At 32.7% G+C, this 26,949-nt stretch overlaps 1 protein-coding gene across 10 annotated transcripts in view; it reads left to right on the top strand.

Annotated features, from left to right (window-relative positions):
- Positions 1-5,536: 5,536 nt before the first annotated feature.
- LOC145291165 (transformer-2 protein homolog beta-like) overlaps positions 5,537-26,949 on the top strand; it is a 31,971-nt gene continuing 10,558 nt past the window's right edge. For 2 of the 10 annotated variants that reach the window (XM_080136698.1, XM_080136699.1), the window contains exons 1-6: positions 5,537-5,718; positions 16,954-17,195; positions 20,248-20,322; positions 20,615-20,629; positions 20,928-21,024; positions 22,476-22,487. In XM_080136698.1, coding sequence (XP_079992824.1) covers positions 5,698-5,718; positions 16,954-17,195; positions 20,248-20,322; positions 20,615-20,629; positions 20,928-21,024; positions 22,476-22,487 — 462 coding nt within the window. In that variant the 5' untranslated portion in view covers positions 5,537-5,697. Of the gene's footprint in view, positions 5,719-16,953; positions 17,196-20,247; positions 20,323-20,614; positions 20,630-20,885; positions 21,025-22,475; positions 22,488-26,949 lie in introns of all 10 variants that reach the window. The other 8 variants (XM_080136695.1, XM_080136697.1, XM_080136703.1 and 5 more) reach the window with 5 other exon arrangements.

Below are 26,949 nucleotides of genomic sequence, written 5' to 3'. Positions count from 1 at the left end.
AGTAAGAATGTAGCCCTGCTGGGTTGCATCTATGGTCCTGTGAGCTGGGAGCGACGAACACGGCCAGAAGTACATCACAAGTATGCTCCTGTGAACCAGGATAGCGACGGATGCGGCCCGGCCCTCGGACAGAGAGGGTGTTAGGGTTATAGTAGCATTATACTTTACTTTTACATTTTAACCTTAAATTCAATCCTTTGTATGTAAAAAATAATTTTATAAAATCAACAATAGGTTCTCTACAGTGGAATGTAGACTGCATTGTATTGTGGACTAAGTCATTGTGGGGAGGCATGCGAATCTTCCTCCTGATGCACCACGATAATCATCGATTTCATTAAAGAATGGGCAATTTCATGGATTACTTATGACAATATGGGAGTATGAAACATTCACTGATCATCATTCAATCCCGGGTAACGTCGGGTCTTCTTGCTAGAATGCTTGTTCCCAGAATTTGTAAAAGCAATAAAAATATCATTAGTATAAAATATTAAAAATTCTTTTTTCCTTTGGTAGATGGATATAGTATCATTTCGGTGGTATCTATTTTAATGGTAATGCTTATAAAAAAAACATGTTTAAACCAGAGTTAGGAATTATTCTCAACCGTAGGCATTATTGCAGGTGATGACATACAGAAAGAAAAGCATAAAGTATGACGTCACATTCGCATACAAGAACGGCTCTATGAGAGGAAAGTTAGACACAAAGCTAGTTTTTAATGAAGAGTAAAATCTAGCTAGCCAAAAAGGGGTACTGTGGATTAATCATACAATCATCATATTCGGTTCACCATCCGTTTTAAGTGACTGGCATGTGTTAGACTGCTTTTAGCAATCTACTTCTTGTAATAAGTGTAAAGTGGAAAATGTGTCCTTCCAGCTTGTTGTTGAGCTCAACACAAAAAGCAAATGGCGGCTCCCATGTCTCTGCTATATACAGTATGCGTTCAATAAGTTTCCAGACTTTTTTGTACAAGCATTTAAAATTGTCATAGACTATTGAAAATTCAGTATGTTAATGCTATACATCTTATGAGATGACTGATTAATTTTTATAATTTCAGGTTCAAATGAACAGCTACAGCAGGAATTGGAATACACCCTATTAAAGCCTGATTGTCACAGCTGGTGAATTTCAAAAATGCAATCTAGACGTGAGGACCCTTTAGAAGAACGATATGCAATAAACTTGAAAAAAAAATGCTGCAGAAACGTATGGAATGCTTCAAATTGCTTTTGGACAATCTTGCAGGAATCAAGCACCAGTTTTTGAGTGGCATAAGAGATTCAAGGAAAGCAGGGAGTCTGTGAGAGATACTTAGAGGTGTGAGAGGAGTAAGGAAGTCAGAACACCAGAGTTGATTGGCCAAATAAAGAATTTCATGGATAAGAACCATCGAACCATCATGTGTCTATAGAGACAATAAGTGCACAGTTTGATATCAGTGTGGGAATTGTACACACAAAGAAACTGAAGATGCAGAAGATTTGTGTAAAGTTTGTCTGAAGGATGCTTAGAGAAAAGCACAGACTATTTGACCAAGATGGGCATTAAGACAGTTCCTCATCCTCCCTATAGTCTAGACCTTGTTCATTGGGACTTTTGATTATTCCCTAAGATCAAAAAAAACCTTAGAGGCTGTCGTTATGAGACAGTTGAGGAGATGAAAGAGGCTTTGATGAGCGTCATTGATATACTCACACAAAAAGACTTCCATGGGGCCTTCCAGAAGTTGTTGGAATGATTCAACAAGTGCATTGCAGCCGGAGGAGATTACTTTGAAAGGGACTAGAGTTTCATGTGTGTACTATCAATAAAAGTGCCCACACGAAAGAAGTCTGGAAACTTTTTGAAAGTACCTCACATATAGCCATTAGGGGAGATCACCACTGATTACTTCCTGTTTTCAGGGGAGATCATCCATAGTTACTTCCTGTTGTCAAGAACAGACAACTCTTATACCTATACACTTCAAAAACAATGTGATATGTCATAGTGAATGTGACGTAATAAAAGATGAATGGTAGATACTCAAAACAATGTGACGTCATAAAGAATGAATGGTAAATACCATAAGTAATGTGACGTCATAAAGAATGAATGGTGGATACTAAAAGCAGTGTGATGTCATAAAGAATGAATTATTAATTTTAAAAGCTATGAATATTTTTTTTTTTTTTTTTTTTAAAGCAGATTAATGTCTGGCTGCTGTTTTATTAATGTCAACGTAAAAAAAAACAAAAAAAAAAAACAACTAAATATTTAATGATACAATAGGCGAAATTGCGATAAATATTTTTTTTTAAATCTATTAAAATAATTTTATCAAAAATTGTAATCCATTACAATGCATTTCGATTTACGAAAACAAAGCAGCATCGGCTGCTCATTTTGCACGTACCTGATTTAAAAACTGTCTCGAATAGAAATTCACTTAAACTGACTTTAAAATTTAAAGTAAAATCTCATGTATTAATTGATTGAAAGTTTTGTAATTCGTATTTATAGCTTTAGAACAATTTGGTTCAAGTAATGTTTTGATGACAAAAGTCCTATTTTAATAGGCAAAAACAACAAAATATACGGTTTAATTAAAAAAAAGAAAAAGAAAACGAAAGAAAAACAGGTGCTTGCTTATCAAAATAGAGTTGACAGATCGAGTTTGTTTTTTTTTAAATATGTTGTTTTAAGCAAAAGCAACAATATTTACTTAATGGTCATGTCGAAAATAGTGATATATTAAAGAAAAAAAAAACGAAAATTCATAGAGTAGAAAATTATTCATAGTTAAAAATAATTTTTACGGAAAAATGGAGGAAATGGCGTTTTCCATAGATGTGAACATCTTGAAGATTGCGAATACAGAGGACATGCCTATTGCCTCTCCCTTTCGCCACTGTAATAGCCGACGCTTTGTTTTAGTCGGTAGCGAGTCTTTTTTCCCCCCCTTTTTTTTTTTACTAGCAGTTGTTCTACTCAATGAATTTTCGTAATTTTTTGATATATTACTATTTTCGACATGACAATTATGTAAGTACTGTTGTTTTGGCTTAAAACAGCATATTTAAAATTTTAAACTGTCGACTATCTTAACAAGCACTGAATAACAAAAGTAAAAAAAAAAAAAACCCGGCCAACGCCGGATTAGATACACCTAGTAATTGAATTCAAACGAATGTATATTTAATACTATTAATAATTAAACATTTAAAAGAATAACCTCAGTCAGCTCCTCCGAATCTTAAGAGATTTGTTTAAAAACATGGAAACCAACTTAGTAGTAGGTAAGTCGTGCATGCTTAGCTATTTTGTTCGGTCTGAGGAGGAGGAGGAGGAGGAGGCAGCGCAAGTACCACCATCGTTCCAAGCATTACCTACTCACCTTCACCTCACCTCCTCATTCGGAGAAGGTGGTGGTGATGGAGGTGAGTCCCGATCGCACCCCTTCCTCTCTCCACCGCTGAATACCGACGGGTACGATCGAGGGAAAAAATTCTTCTCATCCAGAATGTCCCCGTTTTTAGGATGAGAAGAGGACAGATGAAACATGTTTAATCTTGTTTGCAATCGAGGAGGGGGTGGGGCAAATAAGTTGACTTGCTTCGTGAGTTCGACTTGAACATCTTTTAACTTAACACTGTTTATGTTGTCGGGAACTGTTTCGTTGTTCATAGTCAGAGTTAGTTTAAAGAATTTAAAAATATTTAACCCCTTAGAAAAATATGTTTTGGCAAACGTTGAGATTAGTGCAGGAGGGGATAGATTGCGATAAAATAATTGTGCATATACAATGATTAAAAGAAGTTTTTATGTTGTTGTTTTTTTTGTTTGTTTTTTAGATTATAACATGATTATCCTTTTAGAATTGTCATGCCATGCCACCATCTTGGAAATACGCTGATTATACTAGCATACTTTCTCATCTATTCGCAGAATATACATTGAATTATTTATTATTTAATATTAATCGAATATTTATTAAAGTCAAAAATAAAATAATGGAAAAGTAAAACGATTAAAAAAAAAAATGTAAACAATATTTGGAATTATTTTTCTTTCTCCACCCGGATACAATCGCCGTTGCCCGGCAACGCCGGTTATATCCGGGTAATTGTATTATAAAAATTAGATATCTTATAGATAGTCTGTTCTAATGACTATAGTATTAATTGTGGAAAAATGATCTTATATCCTGGGCAAGATTTGCCCACAAACATTATTTTTTTAATACTTAAAATCACTTTAGTATAAATAAATAAAAAAAAAAGGTGCTAATGCACTTACTGATCCGCGCTATTTTTTAAATCGTATTTCCAAGTTTAATTAAAGTTTTATGGTTTTTTTTTATTCAAGTGTAAGGTTAAAGTATAGAATAGGTACAAAACATCCTCCCCTCCCATGTTAACGGATCAATAAGTGCATGCATGAGTACCATAAAAAATATTAAGTATTAAATATATTAAGAAGCAAGCTTAAATTGTATACAAGACATTTGAATACAACAAGTCGATCGGGGAAAAAGAAACATGGCCGAATCAAGAAAATAAGGGTGTAACTTAAATTTTTACCCCTTTCTTTTTTAGGATGTCTTTTTTTTTTTTTTTTTTAATAGTATTGGACCGTGTAAGCTACTTGCAATTATGCATAATTATTAAAAAGAAAAGAAAAACATTTTCCCCCCGTATTAAAAAAACTAAAAAAACTGACCTAGTATTTTACCCCCCCCCTCCCATGGGGCCAGGGGGCATTCACTTATTAAAGGAGTTAATAAAGTCACAAGTGCTTTCTTATTTAGATTTTATTTAAAGTATGTTTCTTTTTTGTTTTTGTTTTTTAAATACTTTTAATTTATATTAGAATAAAATATGTAACGTTTAAAATATTTTCTTTCTAATTTTGTATTTTTACGAATAAATTATCTCAACTGACTCTGGTAATTTTAAGTGTAGACACACAATAAGTATGAATATTGTTTATTAAACAAAATGCTTAGACAGACATTAAACTTAATGTAGTGCATCTATTTTAATTTGATAAAATATAAATCGTAGTTCATTTTTATTTCCAAGAAAACGCAACATTTCTAGTATCTCTTTATTAAAATATACATCTTCGTGTCGTCTATTTTCGGTAAAATTCGGCGATTTACGCCATGGCGTATCAAAAGCATTACCAACATGTACAGACATGGTAGAAAAAAAGGAAACTATTAGAAGTAGAATTATTGGCTAAAATAAAAAATACAAAATACAAAATAACAAAGAAAAGACAAAAAAAATATGTGAAAGAAAAACAGACACGTACAATAAAACAAGCAAACAAATAAATTAATTACGACTTGAGAGAAAGATATATAGATTGAGAGAGGGGTATGGAAAGATACCTTAGTGTGTCACAGAGGGGGATAGAAAGATACTTAGTGAGAGAGAGGGAGGAGAGTAACTCGCAAGTGGAGAGAAATAGTATTAAATCTTATGTGGTAGGAGGTGATGATAAAATAGAGAGAGAGGGAGAAAGAGTAAAAGGCAAAGGAGTGTCATAAGCGCCATATTGAAAGAGAAAAGTGGAAAACGCAAGTTAATGTTCTCGCGTTTGTTCACGGCCAAAAAATACATAGATATTGGCGAATCGGACATAATTTTTATTTCAACATTTTCTTTTTTTAAAGTCCATTTACCATAAGAAGCGACAATGAGTGATAAAGAAAACAAGGTAAGTCCATGCTTAGAAAAATATTTAAAAATTCAATGCTTTTCTCGATGTTCAACTACAAAACATTTTGAACGTAGACATCGGAGAAAAAAAAAACGATTCGTTTGATTTTAATCTTTTGCGGATCTATAAAAACTCATTAAAATATCTTTGGATCTTAATTATTCCACTAAAATTAAATTAAAAGAAAACTAACTTCATAATTTTAAGATATTTCCCTAGTTTGTTTTTTTTTTCCCTACGAATCTGTATTCCATTATTCAAAGTCCCATATTTTAGTCTTAAGTGTTTTTGTTTTATTTTTAAATGTCTAATTGAAGATTTATCAAAAAAAATTCTATGAAACATTTAAAAAAATGTCTATTCTCTAATATTCACTCAATTTTTTTCCGCCGTCTAAAAATGATATTCGTTAAAATCTGTAAATATCGAGACTTGTTCATGACGAGAAACAAGCGCCATTCTGTGATGTGACATTTTAAATTTTACTAACATCCTCCCGTTTTATTTCCCTGTTTTTAATTCGGTTTTATTTGTAAATTATAAATCCCTTAAAATATTATTCGGGATATTTTCAATTTGAAAAAATTCTATCGTTTTCATATTTTGTTTTTTGAATTTTATTTAAAATATATTCTCGTGCTTATGTACTTGTTACCGTGCCATTTTTTTTTTTTTTTTTTAATCATAATTTCAAGTTTATATTAAATTTTTACTGTATCTTTTTCTATTACTTATGGATATTTATGTATCTTTTTTATATGGTAAAAAGTACAGAATTACAAAACGCCCCTTCCCATGTTAAGAATGGACTTCTAAATAACATTTCAGTACGGTAACATAAGTACAAAACTTGATACTTATGCTATTTTGGTGATAATGCACTTACTGATCCGCGCTATTTTTTAAAATCATATTTCCCAGTTTAATTAAAGTTTTATGATATTTTTTTTTATTCAATTGTAAGTATAGAATAGGTACAAAACACCCTCCCCATGTTAAGAATGGCTTTTTAAATAACGTTATTTCAGCACAGATCACTCTCTGCATGAGTACGCTTTTGTATCTAACTGGATAATTGTTTAGTGTTTTTATTCAATGTAACATGTTTATTCAATTCGAAAAACAGTGTTTGCCGATGTATTAGAAAATTAAAAATGGCGCCCGAATCTCTTTTACACGGTAAGTTTGGGAAAAGGAGTTAAAAATAAAAAAAATATGCAAAATATTGTTAAAAAACAGCCAATGTTACGGTAACATATGTTGAGCGAGTTTCTAATAGTATTTTGTATATTTTTTATTTATAACACCTTTTCCCAAACTTAACGTGTAAAAGAGTCGGGCGCCATTTAAAATTTTCCAATACATCGGTAAACATTGTATATTTTTCGAGCTGAATAAACATGGTACATTAAATAAAAACGCAAAAAATGTATCCAGTTAGGTAGAAAAGTAACTTATCTTGCCTTTGATAACATTTATTTGTTCTATATTTGTTTTTTGACAACTTTTTCGAATCTGTGTGTACAGTAAACCCAACGGATTTCTATACTGTTTATTTTCGCTGAATTAACATTATTGCAAACGCCATTCTTAACATGGGATGGGTATTTAACTATTTTGTGCTTCCACGTAACAATTTAATAATAAAGATATCGTGAAACTTGAATTTAACCTGAAAAAAAATATTTAAAAATAGCGCGGTAACAAAAATAAGCAAAAAAAGAAATTTCTGTACAAAGTTTTTAAAAATTAATGTAAATTTATTGTACGTTTTTTGTTTTTTTTTTTAATCTATATTCTCATGCTAATATATGTAACAATTTGTAATATTTAAATTGTTCAACTTTGGATTTCGTTGTCGTCGCACGTGGTCGATTTTTTTTTTTTTCTCCTTATCCCGCCATCATCTCCATCTTCAATTCCTATTCTCATCCGAGCAAATTCGGATAAAAATAAGTCGTTTCAGCAAAATTTACATGAAATAGAAAAAGTCTATTTAATCAACCCCCCTCCCCCCCTATATTTCTAAGTGCCATTTTACTTTTCGCTTGCTTCTTACGTAACTTCATATTATAATACTCTATTATTAAAAAAAGGTATTTTTTAGATTAGGTCCACCTCCACAATTTTCTTTTAAATGACGACTTAAATAAGTTTTCGACTATGCTGAATACGAAAATCGCATTGAAATTTTGTAGAAATAAGTAGTTATCGAGATATAAAAAGTTGTTTTATACATTGCATTCTTTCGCGGCTATCTTTGTTACGCGCGTAGATTTGTTTATGGCGCGCACGCGCGTAAAATATGGCCAGTAAAGAATACAATGCATAAAACAACTTTTTATATCTCGATAACTACTTATTTCTGCAAAATTTCAATGCGATTTCCGTATTCAGCATAGTCGAAAACCTTTAAAAGTAGTCATACCCAAGGGAGGAAGTGTAACATTCTCAGATTTTGGATAAACCTTCTGGTTGCGTCACAAAAGGGATCAAAATGGCGAAAAATAGCATTTTCCGGGACATAGAATCTTTTCCGACGATTATTAGATTTTGCTGAAAATTACCCAGCATTCCCGTTGAATTTACCATATGAACATTCATGGATCCGAGGAACAACGAACTAACATTCCGACAATAGGAATTCATACTAAAGTCTCCAGGCGTGTGGAAGCAAATCGGACAATACCAGAACCAAAAAACTTGCATTTTTTTACTTGTGAATAAATTTTGAGTTTCAAATGTATGACTTTTGCGTTTGTGGATTCTTTTGCTTCTGCCAGGAGGAAATTGGGATGTGAGAATTTCTTACAGATTTAATATTTGGAAAACTACTTGTTTTTCGTCTAATTTAAAATTGTCGCCAATACACACTGTGACAAGGCAGTTTGGTACGCGAGTGCACATTTAACAGCCTTCGTTTATGCTCGCCGTAGCGTTAGGTGTGTCAGAAATTTCGTGAAAAATATTGAATAATTCCACCCCGTCTTTCTAAGCTTGAAAAATGTAATTCAAGCCCTAATTTTTTCTTTTCAATTAAAGGAGCAAGGACCAAGATTTGATAACATTTATTTGTTATATATTTGTTTTTTGACAACTTTTTCGCATCTGTGTGTACAGTAATACAAACCCCAAATACCTTTACTAAATAAATTGCAAGAATTTATTTTTGCTTTTTATATAAAGCATCGTAATTTATAAAAATAAAATTAAATCATTTTTACAGGAACCTTACGAAAAAAGCCCCTGAAGTCTGTATTAATGAAATCGATATAACTCGAAAAATTAATTTCTCGAACTACCAATATTATTGAATTAAGCATTTCACAAAAAAATTGCAAACATTTTATTTTTTTTTGCACTTACATTTTTAACGTAATCTTTACATGTAAGATTCTAATACTTCCATTGCACGCAAGGACATATCATCAACGTAAAAATGTTCACATAATCTTGGAAAATAAAGTAAAAAAAAAAAAAAAATCGAAAAACAGGAACATAGAGAAATAATTTAATTAAAAGATGGCAAAAATTATACGAACGTTCCATATCGGTAAGTACGGATATGCGCAGAGTTGAAAAGAAAACAAGTCTGTTTTGCCCACCCTCCTCCTATTTTCAACTACCCGCTTGTTTGTGTTTATGAATTTTAAATTTTAACGTAAGTCTGTATTTTTTTAGTGTGTAATTTTTTCAATGATTGTAAATTGTTTTCTTAACCAATTGTAAATTTGTATTAATATTAATAAATAATGGTACTTTTTTTCTTTTTTTTTTTTTTTCCAAAGAATAAATTGTCAGTAGTATGAATTTAATTAAATTATATGGATTTTTTAATGAAGGAAGGACTAAAAAAGTCACTCGGTTATTCCACAATGTTAAAGACATAAATTATGTCTAATTTGTCCTTCCATACATATTTGAATATTGCCGCCATTGTTTTTTAGATCAAATCAACAAGTCTCGTTCCAACCAGTGATTTTTGGATATTTATTACTTTTTTAGCAAAAGTTAATGAATGAATTAATTCAATAAATGTACTTATCTTAAGACTTTAACTTAAAATACTTAACTCTGAAATAATTCCAAAAAATTTATATTTTCCTTACCAGAAAAATGTAAACGCGATTTTTGTCATAATGAATTTTTACGTGAAATCCAGGATTTTTCAGATTTTAAAATTATTCCATGTCTTTTTTATTTCACTTTTTGGTACTGGTCGCGATTAGAGTTCCCTGCCGAACACCCTAAAAAAACACTGACTTCTCCCTTAGTTGCCATAGTAACTAAACGATCATGAATTTTTATCGACTTTGTTTTACTGTTTATGAATATTGAAATAAAAGACATTACTACACATTTATTAATAATCTCACTTTTAATCACTTTTATCGACTTTTTCTTTTTTTTAAATAGCATTTTCTTTTTAAATGACGACGTTTTTACTGTTTATGAATATTAAAAGAAAAATAATTACTAAACATTTATTAATAAAAAAAATCGGTGCTAGTGCACTTATGATCCGCGCTATATTTTAAATCGTATTTCTAAGCTTAATTAAAATTTAATGTTTTTTTATTCAATTGTAAGGTTTGTAGTTATTAACTCTTTTTCTTTTTATTAAACAAAAATAGAACTTTTATAATGAAATTATATTATGGACTGTTTTTCAAACATCGAAATTTTAAAATTAAAGTTTTATTTAAAAAAAAAAAAAAAAAAGGTGTTTTCACTGTTTTTTCGGTATGTTTTTAGTTTACCGACACCCCGGCAATCACCTCCTAATTTGTCGACTTTTTGAGGTTTTCGGATACGCTGAGAACGAATATCGCATTTATTTTTGCGCAAATGCGCAATTATCTATATTTGAAGACCTTCAGTATCCAACGTAGTCACTATTGTTTTTGCTGGTGGCCATCTTGTTTCCCATTTAGGAAAAAACGCCCAAAACAGCCAAACGGAGCCAAAACATGGCCCCCCCAAAACATTTTTCGGCTTCAATACCGAAATGAGACCTCCACCCCACCCTTCCAGATATTTTTCCGCTTCCCGATATAAAAACGGACAGTTTTTTTTTTTTTTTTTTTTTTTTTCACTTTCTTGATTACATTAATTTTTTTACCCTCCTACAAAAATACGCGCACGCGCGTAGTCACTTGCCGTTTCACAAGGTGCATGAATACATGGCGGACATTTTAAATGACAAGAAATAATTTTCATAAAATAAAGTTTTCACTTCATTTGAGAGTAAAAATATTGCTGTCAGTAAGCCACAACACACCTGCCTCCGCCCCTCCATGGAAAAACGGTTAGTTAAACAGCAGAAGCACCTGTTAAAGTACAGAAGTTCTATATTTGAATACCCCCCCCCCTAAAAAAAAAGTACGAAAAACATAAAATATGCTTTTGTAAACAGCTCGTGAAAACTTACTAACAGCAATATTTTGGTAATCTCCAAAAATACCGTTAGGGCTTACAACATGGCCGCCAGAAGAGTCACGTGATCCGGTTGATCCAAAACATGAATCGTGCAAATGGAAAACGCAGCCTTGAAGGCAAACTTTGACAAAAAATCACAATTTGTTTGTATTTAATTTTTTGTTGATATAATGTTATAAAAATAGGCAAAAAAAAACAAACAAACTGTGATTGTTTCTCAACAAAAAATTAAATGACCGTTCTAAATAAATTATTTATGATATTGAAAAACTGTTTTTGTACTTAATTATTATGCTTGTTTGTCAAAGTTTGCTTTAAATTTGCGTTTTCCGGTTTCGTAATAAGGCGATTCATGTTTTGGATCAACCGGATCACGTGACTCTTCTGGCGGCCATGTTGTAAGCCCTAACGGTATTTTTGGAGATTACCAATATTTTTACTATTAAATGAAGTGAAAACTTTATTTTATGAAAAATATTTCTTGTCATTTAAAATGTCCGCCATGTATTCATGCACCTTGTGAAACGTCAAGTGACTACGCGCGTGCGCGCATTTTAGTGAAAAAATTAATGTAATCAAGAAAATGAGAAAAAAGATTGTCCGTTTTTATATCGGGAAGCGGAAAAATATCCGGAAGGGTCGGGGTCTCATTTCGGTATTAAAGCCGAAAAATGTTTTGGGGGCTATATTTTGGCTCCGTTTGGCTGTTTTTGGCGTTTTTTCCTAAATAGGAAACAAGATGGCCGCCAGCAAAAACAATAGTGACCACGTTGGATACTGAAGGTCTTCAACTATAGATAACTGCGCATTTGCGCAAAAAAATAAATGCGATATTCGTTCTCAGCGTATCCGAAAACCTATAAAAGTCGACAAATTAGAGGTGATTGCCGAAGTGTCGGTAAACTAAAAAAATACCAAAAAAAAAAAAAAACAGTCCATTAAGTTCAAATAAAGACTGTTTAAATAAAACTTATATATAATAATAAAAAAAGTTCATTCTATACGGTTTTGGCCATCCGTAGATAAAAATGTCTGACGTCACTTCCGTCAAATGGCTTTGTAAACAAAGGAAGACCAATCTACACCATTACCGTAAGAAAATTTTGGCCTCATTGTAACAACTCCAAAATTTGCTCAATTTTCTGCTTCGACACCGCTTACGTGAGACGACTTTTCCCCCGGACTCAGAACGGGGCGGGGCGTCGGGACCCTATCCATACAGGTTAGGTTAACCCCAAATGCTTGTAAAAGTGAGGAATTAAATGATTTAGTTACTAAGTTAACGTAAGTAAGTAAATAAAAACTGTTACGTCCGCATGCGTTAGCCAGTCTTACCTAAAAGGAGCAACTATTAAATAAAAATTAATGGCCATCTGGAACTCAACGCCCTAGGAGTATAAAATATAATTTAAAAAAAAAAAAAAACCATGAAACATTTACAGGTTTAAGATTTTTTTTTGTACAGAAAGATTGTATAAAAATTTAGTTTGCACGCATTTTTAGAAAAGGAAGAGTTATCGACCTCTGTTCTTTGGCTGATAAGCGACATCGGCGGTTCTTGAAACTAAATTCGTCTCGTGTCACCGACATACAGAAAGAAGTGCAGATATTTTATTTATATATATACTAGCATAGGTGTCCGGGTGTTTGGAGGTATATGCTAAGCAAAAAAAAAAAAGCGGTCAATTTTTTAAACTATGACCCCTTAAAATTTATTGTTTTGGGCTCAACTTAAATTAAGTTAAATCCATGTCCAAGGAACCTATATCTAAAATTTCAAGTGTTTAGACCCAAAATTGTCAGGAGTTTGGTAGTTCTCAAAGGTCAAATCGTTGAACTTTGACCTCTTAATCGCCAAATTTCTGGGCGAAGACAGATTACGTCGATTTTCCCAAATCTCAGTATCCTGTATATCAAATTTCAAGTCTTTAGACTTAAAATTGACAGTTGTTTACTAGCGAGGGGTGCCCGGCGTTGCCCGGATGTTTGGAGGTGTGTGGGGGGAGGGTTAAAAAAAAAAAGTAAGTATGAGAATCGAACCCGAACCGTGCGACGTTAACCATTGCCCCCACCGCGACATGCTTACGGAAACACGTTTGAATTTATTTAATTACTTGGATTTAGCAGGTGCCCGTTTTAATGAGTTAATGAGGTCAAGTTTGACTGCGGGATTTCATTTACTGCTGAACCCCCCCCCCCCCCCCCCAAGATGTTATAGGAAAAAGACTAACCCACATGCGGCGAGCGACAAATATTGAATATTTATTTTCCCAAAATCAAGCAAATTAAATAGACAGAGCTTCATTGATAACTGTGAGATATTACGATTTATATGTGATATAAAGTTTTAAAAAGTTGTGAACCGACCAACTGCTTCTCTGAAAGAAGCCTTTTGTAGACACACAGAAAAAGCGAACACACATACATATATTTTCGCTTTTATATTTATAGATGGAAATGTACACACACACACACACACACACACACACCAAGTTCTCTCTGATTCTCTCTCCTCTGATCTTGAGCATGTGATGCAATGGGGAAAGAGGTGGCTGGTTATTTTAATTTTAATGCCTCTAAAACTAAGCTTCTATCTTAACATCATCAATGCTCTGATCTCCATCTAGCATGAATTGAAATGAATGGCTCTAGTCTTGAGGAAGCGTCATGTTTTGACAAGCTTCTAGGTTTGACCTTTATTTCTGATCTAAGATGGAACATGTACATCAAATCCGTTGCCAAAGCTGCTGGAAAAATGGTGGGATTGTTTTACCGTTCCAGTATATGTCTCACTACTGATGCAATTTTCTACCTGTATAAGAGCCAAGTATGTCTAAGGATAGAGTACTGTTGCCTCATCTGGGCAGGAACTGCTAGAAGGACTTATCCTGCCTTGATAAGTACAAAACAGACTTTGTAGCCTAGTGGAGGATGCCCTTTACTCTTCTCTGCAACCTCTTTCTCATAGAAGAGACTTTGTGAGCTTGTCTCTGCTTTATCATTATTTTCATGACAAGTGCTCGTTTAAGCTTCAATCTGGCCTGACTTTCACAAAAAAATAAACTCGTCTAGTTAAAACCACTACCAATAATTCCCCCCCATTCTTCATCTGTGCCTACACCTAAACATAGATTCCATGAACAAAGCTTCTTTCTTAGAACTGCATGCCTATAGAAGTCTTCCATTTTCCTGTTTTCTAATTGACTACAATATGAGTCTTAAAGCCCAACATGAACAAGTTCTGGATAAGCCACCCCCTTAAGAAATCCAAATTTCCACTACTAACGATTACATTTCTTTTGACCACTGTACTCTCCTTGACCCTTATCCTCGAGTGGCCTCTGAACCTTGATAAGAGGTGACTCCTTTGTAACAAAATAAAAAAACACTTGTGTGCTACCACGGAGAATTGAAACCAAAATGTTTAGCTTACGATTTGAAGACATGTTTGCAAGGCTAAAAATTAATACATGAACCAATAGCTATTATGTTATGCATACATATTCGTAATGCCATCGTTCGACCATCACCTGGGGAAATTTTATTTTATTTTATTTTTTATCTATTTTTTTTTTTACAGTGATCACCACTTATCAAGGCCCGGAAGCCACTCAGGGATAAGGGTTATTGCAAGTACATTACGTTAGTGTGGAGATTTGATGAAGTGTTTACTAAAGGGGGCGGTTGATTAGGAATTTGTTAACGTTGGACTTGAAGACATCCAAGTTGTAGTCCGGTGGGAAGCAGGCAGACGGAACAGTTCCACAGGCGTGCAGTTCTAAGAAAGAAGCTTTGTTCATGGAATCCACGTTTTGATTTAGGCACAGATATAGTGGGGGAGATTTTTCACAGTGGATTCAGCTAGACGGGTGTTTTTCGTGAAAGATTGGCGAGGGAGGACCAGAGATTTTCACTTTTGCACCGATTTCCTCCGGCTAAAACCCAAATGTCAAGTTTTGCATAGGTTCAAATGCTCTACATATTAAGTTTCATATCTGTAGACCAAAAACTGACTGGAATTTAGTACGCGAAATTTTTTTAAACAAGTGTGTGTGTATATATGTATGCATACATAAATATATATAGAAAGAGGTTTGTGTTTGCTATAACCTTTTTATGCAAATATTATGCAAGTATAAATCATGTAGAATCTATATTATGATAGCGTATGTGTTTTCTGTGTCACAGTTACATCTGGGTCGTTTGTTATGCACTTCTATTTCTTGTCAAATAATTTTATCACAAATTCTTCCTAAGTTTTGATTTCAGTTTTGATTATAACTGAAGGAAAAATAAAAAAAAAAAAGCTTATATATATATGTTTTTATTTCGTTTTTGATTCACGCTAATGCACCCAAGTCATATGGAAATTTTTTGTTTTTTAAATCACAACTTTATAAAAATCAATATATTACATATGAATCGGTCCACTGTAGAATTTCCACAGGTCCTGCTAGTTTATATATTAATACGATAATGTATTTTCTGTGTCACACTTACATCCGGGTTGTTTATGTACTTCCATTTCTTTTAATAAGTAATTTTACCAAGAATTCTTCATAAGTTTGGTTTCGGTTTCAATTATAGCTGATGGAACTCAAGTTGTTTAATTTTTCGGTTCCCCCCCCCCCCCCCCCCCGATTTATCGGAGAGGGGCCTATGTTTTCAGTGGCATCCGTTAGTCCGTCCAATTTTATTCTATTCTCTTTTCACGCACACCCCGTGTGTTTATAAATAATTTTACTAAGAATTCTTCATAATTTTGGTTTCGATTTCAATTATATCTGATGGCACTTGAGTAATTTTTCTTTTTTTATTTTTTTTTTTCTATAAATAATTTTACCAAAAATTCCTCATAAGTTTTGGTTTCGATTTTGATTATAGCTAATGGCACTCCAATAATCTATTTTGTTTCTTTTTTCCAAGAATTCTTCATAAAGTCTTGGTCTTGGTTTCGATTTTAGCTGATAGCACATTGGTATTTTTTTTTTATTTTTATTTTTTTTTTTAATAATTTTAACAAGAATTCTTCACAAGTTTCGATTATATCTGAAGGAACTAAATATAAATCTCACTTGTCTGTTTAAATGTATGTTTGTATGTCTGCCTAAAACTAAGAGAGGCAACAGATTTTCACGAGATCGGTATCCTTTTGAAGCTCTACTTTTCGGACAACAAATATCGAGAGCTTTTTTTTTCTTTTTTTTTTTTTTTTTTTTTTTTTGCTGAACCAACACCTTTACACACACTTCCACTTTCTTTTCTACCTTCGCATCACAGGTTCGAGACTGACTGCCTACTACAACACACCTTTAAACACTCGAGCAATGTCGGGCACCTAGGCTAGTATGTAAAATATATATATATATATATGCGAGATAAGACACAGAATAAAATCCGATGAAAAATCCTGATAGATATTACTAGAGGTAATACTTTCAAGGTGATCCTAGCCAAAAAGGAAAAGCTCAATATTTAAGAATAGAGCAATATATAAATTTAGTTAAAATTAAATTCTGAAAATCAAAATATAGACACATATATTCGAGTTAATTTGTTTGACAAAAGGAATATATAGAAGGGGTTATATTAATTTCCTTAATCCATGGATTTTCAATAATGGCTCATATCAGAGGAAAATATTTTATTTTTGAAATCACAACTTTATAATATATAAAAATCGATAGAACATTAACTTTATAATATATACGAAATCTGCAAAAATTAAAATGTCATATTTTTCACTGTTTTATTTCTTTTGAACTGTAAACAAAATTTTTAATTTTATTTTAGAGAAGCCGATCTCCATCAAGAGAATCCAAAGTGTCTGAGAAATCTCATCAGTCTGGATCTCATAAAACTGAAGCTTCACGATCTTACTCGAGGTCACCAACTCCAAAATCTGCCGCTTCCCAAAGGTCAGCCTCTAGGTCTCGGTCACGCTCAAGGTCAAGGTCCCGTTCACCGTCCAGGTCAAGATCAAGGTCTCGATCCCGATCAAAGCGAAGACATAGACGATCTTACAGTCGATCTCGGTAAGTATCTTTATCCCTTGTATTATCAAAACCATTTAAAGATTTTTTTTTTGCTGTCACAATTGTTTGCATCTTCATAGTTTAATGAGGAATTTATTGGTTACGAAAATTATGCAAAATGAACTCTTGACAATGAGGCCTCCAGAATCACATGATACTAAGCGCTACTTTTAAAATAAGTCAGAAAATGGGTTCAAAGTTTCATGACTTTGTAACTCATGTATCTCAGGAACTAATAGATATTCATTTAGGTTTTGTTTTAAAATGAAGTATAACATTTAAGCTATCACAGCATGTCGTGTTCATTTCAACACTGATGTTGGTGTCAACATAATCCATGAATACATTGCGATCATCCTATGAAGTTGAATTTTCTTCCGTGTCTTCAATAACTTTAGTCTAGAACACCAGAGATAAAAGGTGTGCTAGGAATACAAACCGGGGTAGTCTTCATAAACATTGAATTTTGACTGTCAAATGCATTCTGTATCCTCTGACATGTGTTCTGTCCAGTGAAGAGTTTGGAGAATGCAGTTTTTTTTTTTTTTTTTTTACACGGTGGTCACCACTTATCAAGGCCCGGAAGCCATTCAGGGATAAGGGTTATTGCAAATACAGTTATATATATAATCCGTTTTCCCTATATATGGTGTTTGGTACCGTATGATTCTGGGGGTCTCATAAGGGGATTACATAAATTAAAGATTAGTGTTAAAATGCTTAATTTAATTTCTTTTTTCAGCATTGTCAAGAACTATTTAAAAAGTAAAAATCTTTTATTTACATTATCATTGGTGGGGGAGGGGGCATTTAAATAAGATTTTCATTTTTATGACATTGAATCCACATGCAGGCCATTACTACTGTCTCTAGTCTTAAGCCCCCAAATTCTTTGATAATACTGTTTGGTTCTACTTTTGTGGTGCAGCTGAATTTGTTCTCTAGTGTCACAGTGCCCCACACCAACAGACGTCGAATGGGTTGCAGTCGGGACAGATTAAGTGTGGTTGACAACTGAGTTTGGGTTTTGTTGCCATACAAATGGCTTACTTGATTGATCAACATACCGTAACCCTGGATCAGTCTTCAGCCTTAGGCCCTTACAGAATAAGTTGTGTGGCCTGGTGTACATGAATTATAGTTTACTTGAAATAGTTTTTGTGGCATTAAAGTTAACTTGAGTTAGTCAAAAAGTTTACTTATAAAAGAAAAACTTTTAAAACTTAAGCCAGAAATTTTTTCTTAAATATAAGGAATTTCTCGTGTAATATTTAGTAAGGCAATTATTTTTACGGAGCCATAGATGCGGTTTATTATTCTTTTAAAACAAATTTGTACAAGTCTGCCACTTCAGTTCATTATGTCTTAACTCTATCCATTTAATTAATGTTAATGCAGTGTTCACATCTCTCTCTTGAAATAAAACATGAGTTCTGGGTTTGCAGTTGTTTAAAGTTTTGGTAAATAATAAAAATAGGATGTTAAATTTAATTTTATTTGAAAAACGGAATTCTATGGTACTATTCTGTTAATGCATTTGAAAAACTAAACCCATATAAATAGTTAAGTATTAGACGAGAAAAGTTTGTACAAATAAAAATGTGTTCAATTTTATGTTTTCAAGTCATGATTAAAGATTTGATTAAAGATCTGCCTCCTCTGATGCCAGCAGATTCTGTGGCTTCTGCTACATGGAGAAATCTTACATTGAAAACCTTTAAATCACTTCCAAAACTTGGACTTGAATATCATTTTTCATAAAATATATAAATATATGTAAGCTATTTGTAAAATAGCTTGGAATAATATTGAACACACAAAAATGAAACCTTATGAAAAATCTCTACTGGCTAACGAAAAACATTGGCTATGAATGATATAAAGTGTCAGATAATCCTTTGCAAAAGACTTAAAATGATTATGCAAAAACAAGTTAGCATTGTATAACACTAATATTTTATTTCTTTATTTTTTCTTTTTTCAATCACCGTTTAATCTAGACATTCCAGGAAACTTGAGTCTGTGTCGTACAACATAAATTTATTTATGTAGCACCTGTAGATCGTAGTTCTCTTAAACATTGCAACCTATTTTGCTTAAATTGAATCTTCCTTACACCTTCATGTGCACTGTTATGTTCTAGCCATGTTAAATGTAAGCATGGATCGATTTCCATTAAACAAAAAATTTTGTTTTTAGAGATTCTTTGTTTTAGAGGTTAGTTGGGAGAGAAGAGCTAATAAATTATGGTAAAATTTTATGGTCCAGCAAAACTGGAATCAATGCTGTTGAAAAATCTTTATATTTTTCTAAGCAGAAATAAAAATGTTTTTCTTTTTTATATTTGCAACTTTTTCTTTTTTATATAAACTATGAAATTTTTGTAAATGTTTTTAAAATTCTTCCTGTTCTCTTTAATTATTCATCTGTCAAATACAATTAGTGTTCACTATTGTGTAACATTTGTAATAAGTGAAGAGTAAAGGTGTTTTAATCTGACACACAACTGATTCAAGTTGCTGAATTAGCACCCAACGTTTTTCATTTGTGGGTAAATTTCTTCTTGCTTTGTACATTTTTTTTTATAATTATTTTAAACCTTCCTGATTTTCTGTATCATAGCATTGATTTTAATGTTTTATCAACCAGTCTTCAACTATTTGCTTGTTTTTGTTTTTAATAAAATTCGAAAGTTACTGTTTCCCTTTTTAAATAATTGTAATGGCTTGCTGTTTTACACTACAACAAATTATATCCATTTGTCATATTAAAAATTTTATCTTATCACTTGATAAAAGAAAAATTATAGGGTGAAAAGGTTAAATATGAGCAAACATTTTCTTTGGATTTCCCCCCCCCCCTTTTCATTTTGCTCCACTTTTTTTTTTATTTTTTAGAAACTTATGTGTAAATTTTGTCCAACATATGTGTTTTGTTGTTGATTGGGGTAGGTCGGTGGGTTCATTTACTCAATGTTTAAAATTTATTCAGCTAAATTAATATTAATTGCACAAGCTGTGATTAAGTTGTCAATTCTACTGGTATCTTTTAGATCTAGGAGTAGAGGCCGTAGATATTATTCTCGCTCCCGATCAAGGAGTCCTTATTCACAAGGCAGGCGTAGATAGTAAGTATTTTTTTTTTTTTTTTTTCTTTTATAAACTTAAAAGAAAAAATATTTTTCATTTAAAGAAATTTTCTTCCGGTTTTTAGGTTTTTTTAAAAATTTTATTTGTTTCATTTCAATTAGTACCTTACTTAAATTGACCTTAGAGTTTAATTCGGATTTTTCTAATTCTACCTCGCTTTTCTTTTTGTTTTTATTTTGTTTGTTTGTTTTTTTCCTAAATTTTATTTTTACCTAGTTAAAATTTCCTTTTATTTGTAATTTTTTCCTTTTTTCCTTTACTCCCCCTCAGCTCCAGGAGTAGGAGGTAAGTTTACTTTTATATTATAAACTAAAAACTATTTAATCCATTAAAAGATAACTTTCAACTACATTAAAGATGTTAAAGCAATGTTTTTCATTTTTAGTTAACTTTTTTTTAGACTATTTCAATATTGAATAATAGATTCTCAGTGATATTATGATAATTATAAAAGAAGCTTGCATGATTTCAGTATATTCATGTTTGTCTCATACTGAATATTCAGATAAGTTCTCTCTCTCTCCTCTCTCTCTTGCTGTAGCCGATCCTATAGCCGTGGGCGGTATTCTCCCTATTATTACAGAGATGGTTATAATGACAGACGAAGAGGATACTACAGAACACATAGCAAATCTCCAATGTCTAACAGACATAGACTTGGCGGGGGCGGTGGAAGCAGGGTAAGTTAAGATTTTTGTTACTCAATATGATTAATCAATGATTTTTTTAATTTTTTTTTTAATCCTATTTTATCTTTTTAACTCGTTCTGTAAATAGCTTATACTTGAATTCTTTAAATAACTTTGATAAATATAAGTATTTTATTGAGAAACAAATACCATTTTAAAAATTTAGTTCTTATTGCATTTATTTTTATGATTCAGTTTTTTATTCCTCCTAAAATTCACTAAGCACATTTTAGTTTTGTGTGAAAATTTTATTGTACTTCTAAAAAAAAAAAAAAAAAAAAAACTGTAAAGTTGGCCTTATTTTGCCTCCTGTTTTCATCTTGTGTATTATCACATCTCGGTCAATGTAACCTCCGACCTTCGTCTTGTCAAATATGAATCTTTCTGAACTCTAGAATAAAATGCGAATTCCTTAAGACTTGTACCTGGTCATGGTTGATAGAATGAGAGCATGCTATCCCCATTGATTAAATGAGTTCTGTTGAAAATTTCATACAGGTTCACGAGTTTGACAAAAATTCCAAATTTGGATAAGATATATCTGAATGTTAGAAGTTACATTGGCTGAAACAATAAGAGATGAAAATGTTGGCTTAAATAATACAAGTTCAAAATCCTTATCTAAAAAATTTGGAAACCTTTCTGCAAAGTTTTTTTTTTTTTTTTTTTTTTTTTGCTGCCTTCATTGTTACAAAATTTTCTTGACTAAAAGTAATTTTTATTTAACTTGTTACATACTGTTGTAATAAAATTAATGATTGTAAGCCTGAATACTAAATTTTTATATTTTATTATCTTAAATGTTTAATTATCTTTTAATTGTAATAGCATAAAATAACAATCTTTAAATCTGCCAGATTGCATTATTATTTGTAAAAAAGTAACCATTTTAATCTGATTTTCTTTCATGCTCCTGGGACATTTGTAATGAATTGGAACCATTTTTATTTAACTTTATTTAAAAAGGAAAAAGACTCCCAAGCAAAATCGTATATGCTCAATTCTCAATTTTTGGACTACAGGCTTAAATTTGATAGAGGGAGTCCTAGCTGTTGATGTGTGTACCAATCAACCAACCCTTAAATGAATGAATCCATGCACCCTTGGGTCATATGGTGAGGAATACAGCTGTACAATATAATCAATAAAGAATTGGATTTATGATAAATACTAAATATGAATTAAATACCCTACTTAAGCATATTTTACGGATAGGCAGCCTGCTAGCACATTGATTTCTTAAAATATTCCCAAGTACCAAAGTTTTAGTTTTAAATTTATCTCCAAAATTGGTGGGGAGGGGTAAAGATTGCGGTATTTTTCTTGATTGTTAGGACATTTCTTAAACTATTAATACGTTTTAGTATGAAATAGTTTGAGTGTGTCTCTTCAAAATTGTTCATCACTATTTTACTGACTTTTTTTCTTTTCTTTTTTTTCAGCTCAGAGATCAGGTAAGCAGTCTTTTTATTATGAAACAAGAATGATTGATTTAAAGATGACAAAAAGCTTGTGTGGCTTTTGGGGCTAATTTTGATAGTTGCAAATAACATACACCAAGAAAGATTTATTTTCCAACTGCATCAATGCTGTTAACTTCAAAAATTAGGTTCTGAATTACTTTTTTATCTGTTTAAAATTCAATCTTGTCCTTTTAAATTGATTTATAATGTGCTCTAAGCTTTATTACTAGTGTGTGTGGTCGGCCCGAGGTGAGGGTGTTAATGAAAACCAGAATAAGCGAAGTAAAAAAAGGCAAAAAAGAAAACGGAAAAACGAACGTTAATTCTTTTTAAAATCTGAAAAAATACCCCCCCCCCCTCCCCCCCCCCAAAAAAAAGGAAACATCTCACACTACGATTCGAACCGAAAACGTTTAGATAATGACCCAACGCTCTAACCAACTGAGCTAACATGACGTACATGAAATTGTGTCAGTTCTTCAAATATTTAAACTAAATCAGGTTATGACGTCGTCTGACGCATGCGTAGAACCGATCTCGTCATTGGGGGACGGTTTTTGTCTGATATGAGAGGAGTTTGTCCCCACATTGATTGAAGCTGATTGTTTCTGGTCGTTTCCCGGCGCGATGCCGAGAACACATCTGTTTGAATTTTTAGTTTCACTTTATTTATACTAAAAAGCAGGACAAACAGTTGACAGTGAAATAGCGCGAATCTCATAAGTCGATGTAAATAAATGTAGAGGCGACCTGCGTTCCCAAATCGTAGATATTATTATCTAGAGGCTATATAAACAGTTGTAAGTGATCGTAACGACCCCCCGAGCGTGTGCGAAAGAAGCCTTTGCGAGACATACACGAAATGGTCACACACATTTTGCTTTTTATATATAGACTAGCGAGGGGTACCCGGCGTTGCCTGGGTGTTTGTAGGTGTGTGCGGAAACTCGGGGGGGGGGGGGTAAAAGTAAGTATGAGGATCGAACCCGAACCGTTAAGGCAAAGTTGTAAATTAAAGTGTGAAAAAAAAAAAGTGCGACGTTAACCATTGTCCCACCGCGACATGTTAACGGAAACACGTTTGAATTTATTTAATTGCTTGGATTTAGCAGGTGCCCGTTTTAATGAGTTAATGAGGTCAAGTTTGACTGCGGGATAGTACCTTGCCCCCCCCCCCCCCCCCCAAAAAAAAAAAATGTTATAGGAAAAAGACTAACCCACATACGGCGATTGACAAATGTTGAATATTTATCTTTCCGAAATCAAGCAAATTAAATAGACAGGCGAACTTCGTTGTTAACTGAGATTTTATGATTTGTGATATAAAAAGTTGTGAAGCGACCGACCGCTTCTCTGAAAACAGCCTTTTGTTGACATACAGAAAAAGGGAACATACATGCATTTTCGCTTTCATATATATATAGACTAGCGTTAAAGCCTTTGCGATACCTAGACAAAATGGTCACCCACATTTTGCCTTTTCTATATATATATAGATTATACTTAAAAATTCTCAAGAGATGGGTAAATTGCATGGCCTACCCCCTTTTTCAATATATATTAGTGACCTGGCAAGGCCTCGGGAGGCAACCACACCAGCCATACTGAAGCTGGCTTGCAGGACACTATATTTACAAATGTAGACAAATTTGGGCATATTTTATTGATTCAAAAAAATGCGTTCTTTAGATACACACACACACACACACAATCATCTTTTTGGCAATTTTACAAGTTCCAAATCTTAGCGACTATTGATCAGAATTTAAGAAATAAAGGCTGGCTTATGTGGTGGGCTATATATATGACATTTGCCCTTAAGGTCGCACATTAAGGGTATTATCCAGAGCCTATTTTTGGCACATTCTGCAGCCATAAAATGTTTCATAGTCATTTGTTTTCTTAGTTTTGTGTATGAATGACAAAATCTGATATTTCCCCAAAATTTCTGGTCTTGATCGAGGAAAGACTAAAACTTACAATGGTTTTAAATGATCTGAAATAACAGCAAGGGGAGGTTTGATTCCAAATATTTCTCATATGTTATATATCCCCTCTTTGGGTTTTCATACATAAAGTAAATTTCACAATGTATAAAGAGTATTTTATACTGGAAATATTCATAATCATACCTCATTTCCAAAAGAGGGTAAATATAACAGAACTATGTGGAATAGTTTCTCCTTGCTGTTATTTCAGATCATTTGAAACCCTAGCAAGTTTTAGTCTCCCCCCTCCAAGGCCAAAAGTATATTACCAACATAAACTAAAAAACAATATTTCTTCAAAAGTGCTCAATATTTGTGTAGAGCTATTATATATAGTTAGGAGTTTATGCAGATCGACCAACATTTCTATATTCTTTATGTATCGAGACTGAGAAACTAGGTAAATAAATGTGGAAGGAATAGGATGGTTAAGAAATTAATATAAATTGTTAAAATAAAAGGTGGATTAAGTAATTAATATTTAACTTGAAAGTTTTTTTTTAAGTAAAAATAGGATAGCAATTATTGCAATAAATATACTGCTTCGCTTATCCTAGAGCCCTGTTATATTGTTGCATATTCTTATAGCAAATAATCCTAAGGCTTGTTTAGATAAAAAGAATTGGTTCAAAAGCCTTTTAAAAAAAATATTTAAATGTTGTCGATCGAGGCAAAAAAGGCGATGAATAGTGTAGTTTTGGAAAATTTTAAATCCTATTAAAAATAGAAAGTTTTATATTCTGCTTTTCATGTGATAAAATTCAGGCTTTTATTTTTTGGGGGAAAAAAATGCTCAAGAATAATGGATTTTAATTTTTAAAGTTTTTAAAAAAAAATTTTTTTTGCCATACCTAGTTTAAGCACTTTTTCATCTATATTTAATTACTAAATTGGGTAATCTTTATTCCAATTTGTGTATGTGTAAGGGAAAAAAGGGGATTGTTAGAAACTTTCTTACATTTTGAATTCCTGTTTAAGTTTTCTGGTGTCTTCAATCACTGCTATGCTTTTTACATTGGTTCTCATCAGCAGTCAATTGCACCTATGCCAAAGTAAAAAAAAAAAAAAAAAAGTCCTGGGTCAAATAATGCAAAAGTACATTTTTCTTTCTCTCCTAACAATTGAAAATACATCTTTTACATTGATTTCGCTCACTAATAATAGCATGGCATTGTGCTTAATTAGCATAAAACATGCAAGTTTTCGTGTGCTACTGTTAATAAGGATTATTTCTCAATCTCAATGAATCTCTTTAGAAAACTAAACTAAGATCAATGCGCCCCACCCCACCTGTTTTTACTGTAAAAATATCTACGGTTGATTGGAGCAAAATTTGATTATAGTCTTTGTGCATTTTTAACTTCCAAATTACTAGGGGTCTTCACTACCTTACCAGTGAAAAGCCCATACATAGAGGCTCATGAAACTTTGGCGTTGAGGCGCCTAAAACTTGCAATACAATATTACACCAAACTTGCCACATAGCTTACATATTGAAAAAATTATCACTGAAGCCCAAATAATCTCTAAGGGTGAATTATTTTGAATTAGTTTCTAACCCAGTATTACTCTAACAAACCATCCCAGGAGCAAAACAAACCCTGTCACCTTCCAGGAAGAAATCCTCCTTACCCAACAAAATTACCCAGAACATGTATACATTAATACTGATGGGTCCAAAATAGGTGACAGCATGGGATGTGCTGCCATCCAGAACAAAACCAAATCCCCAAAACACTTTATAATGCAGAAGCTGCAACATTCTAAAAAAAATTATCATTTTCTCAGATTCCAACTCCACACTTTTCTCATAAAAAATCAAAATATAAGCAATGCACTTATAAACAAAGTATTAAATAAATCAATCTTATTATTAATGAGTATAAACTTTATTTTTGGTTGGATAGCTAGCCACACTGGCATCAGGAGAAATGAAAAACACATTCACTAACTAAAGTAATTATGAAGCAATCTGATCTGAAAATTCCATACAGATTTCCAACAAACCATTAACAAATACATTTCCACTAAATGACAGAAAGCATGGACCAACTGCCACAATAAGTTACACTACATATCCCTACCATGAAATAATGGAAACTGGGATATAGGGAGCAGAAAAAAGGAGTAGATAGGCTCTGTCTATCGCCCGGCTTCCATACTCCTTCTTTGCCTATTAGTCAAGCGCAGAGACACTATCTCAGTGATTCGACAGAAACACCCAGCAGTAGATCTTGTTTCCTGGCTAGGGCAATGAACGCCGTTCTTCCCCATTCCCAGCATGCCCCACCCCTATAACTGAACATTTGGGAGTGCTTGAGTATAAGATATGCCTGAGCGGTTAGATTGGGTTGACCTTCTTCTAAAGGGTTGAGGGTACCGGATTGACAGTTCCTGGCTGCTGTTCCCGACTGGTAGTACAGGAGCCCTAACTCTTTGGTAGCGCTTAGAGCGGCTGCTCCATC

Source organism: Euprymna scolopes, chromosome 12, assembly GCF_053919585.1.
Source record: "Euprymna scolopes isolate OS-2025 chromosome 12, ASM5391958v1, whole genome shotgun sequence".
Classification (NCBI taxonomy): Eukaryota; Metazoa; Mollusca; class Cephalopoda; order Sepiida; family Sepiolidae; genus Euprymna; species Euprymna scolopes.
This window is presented reverse-complemented; position numbering and strand designations above follow the sequence as displayed.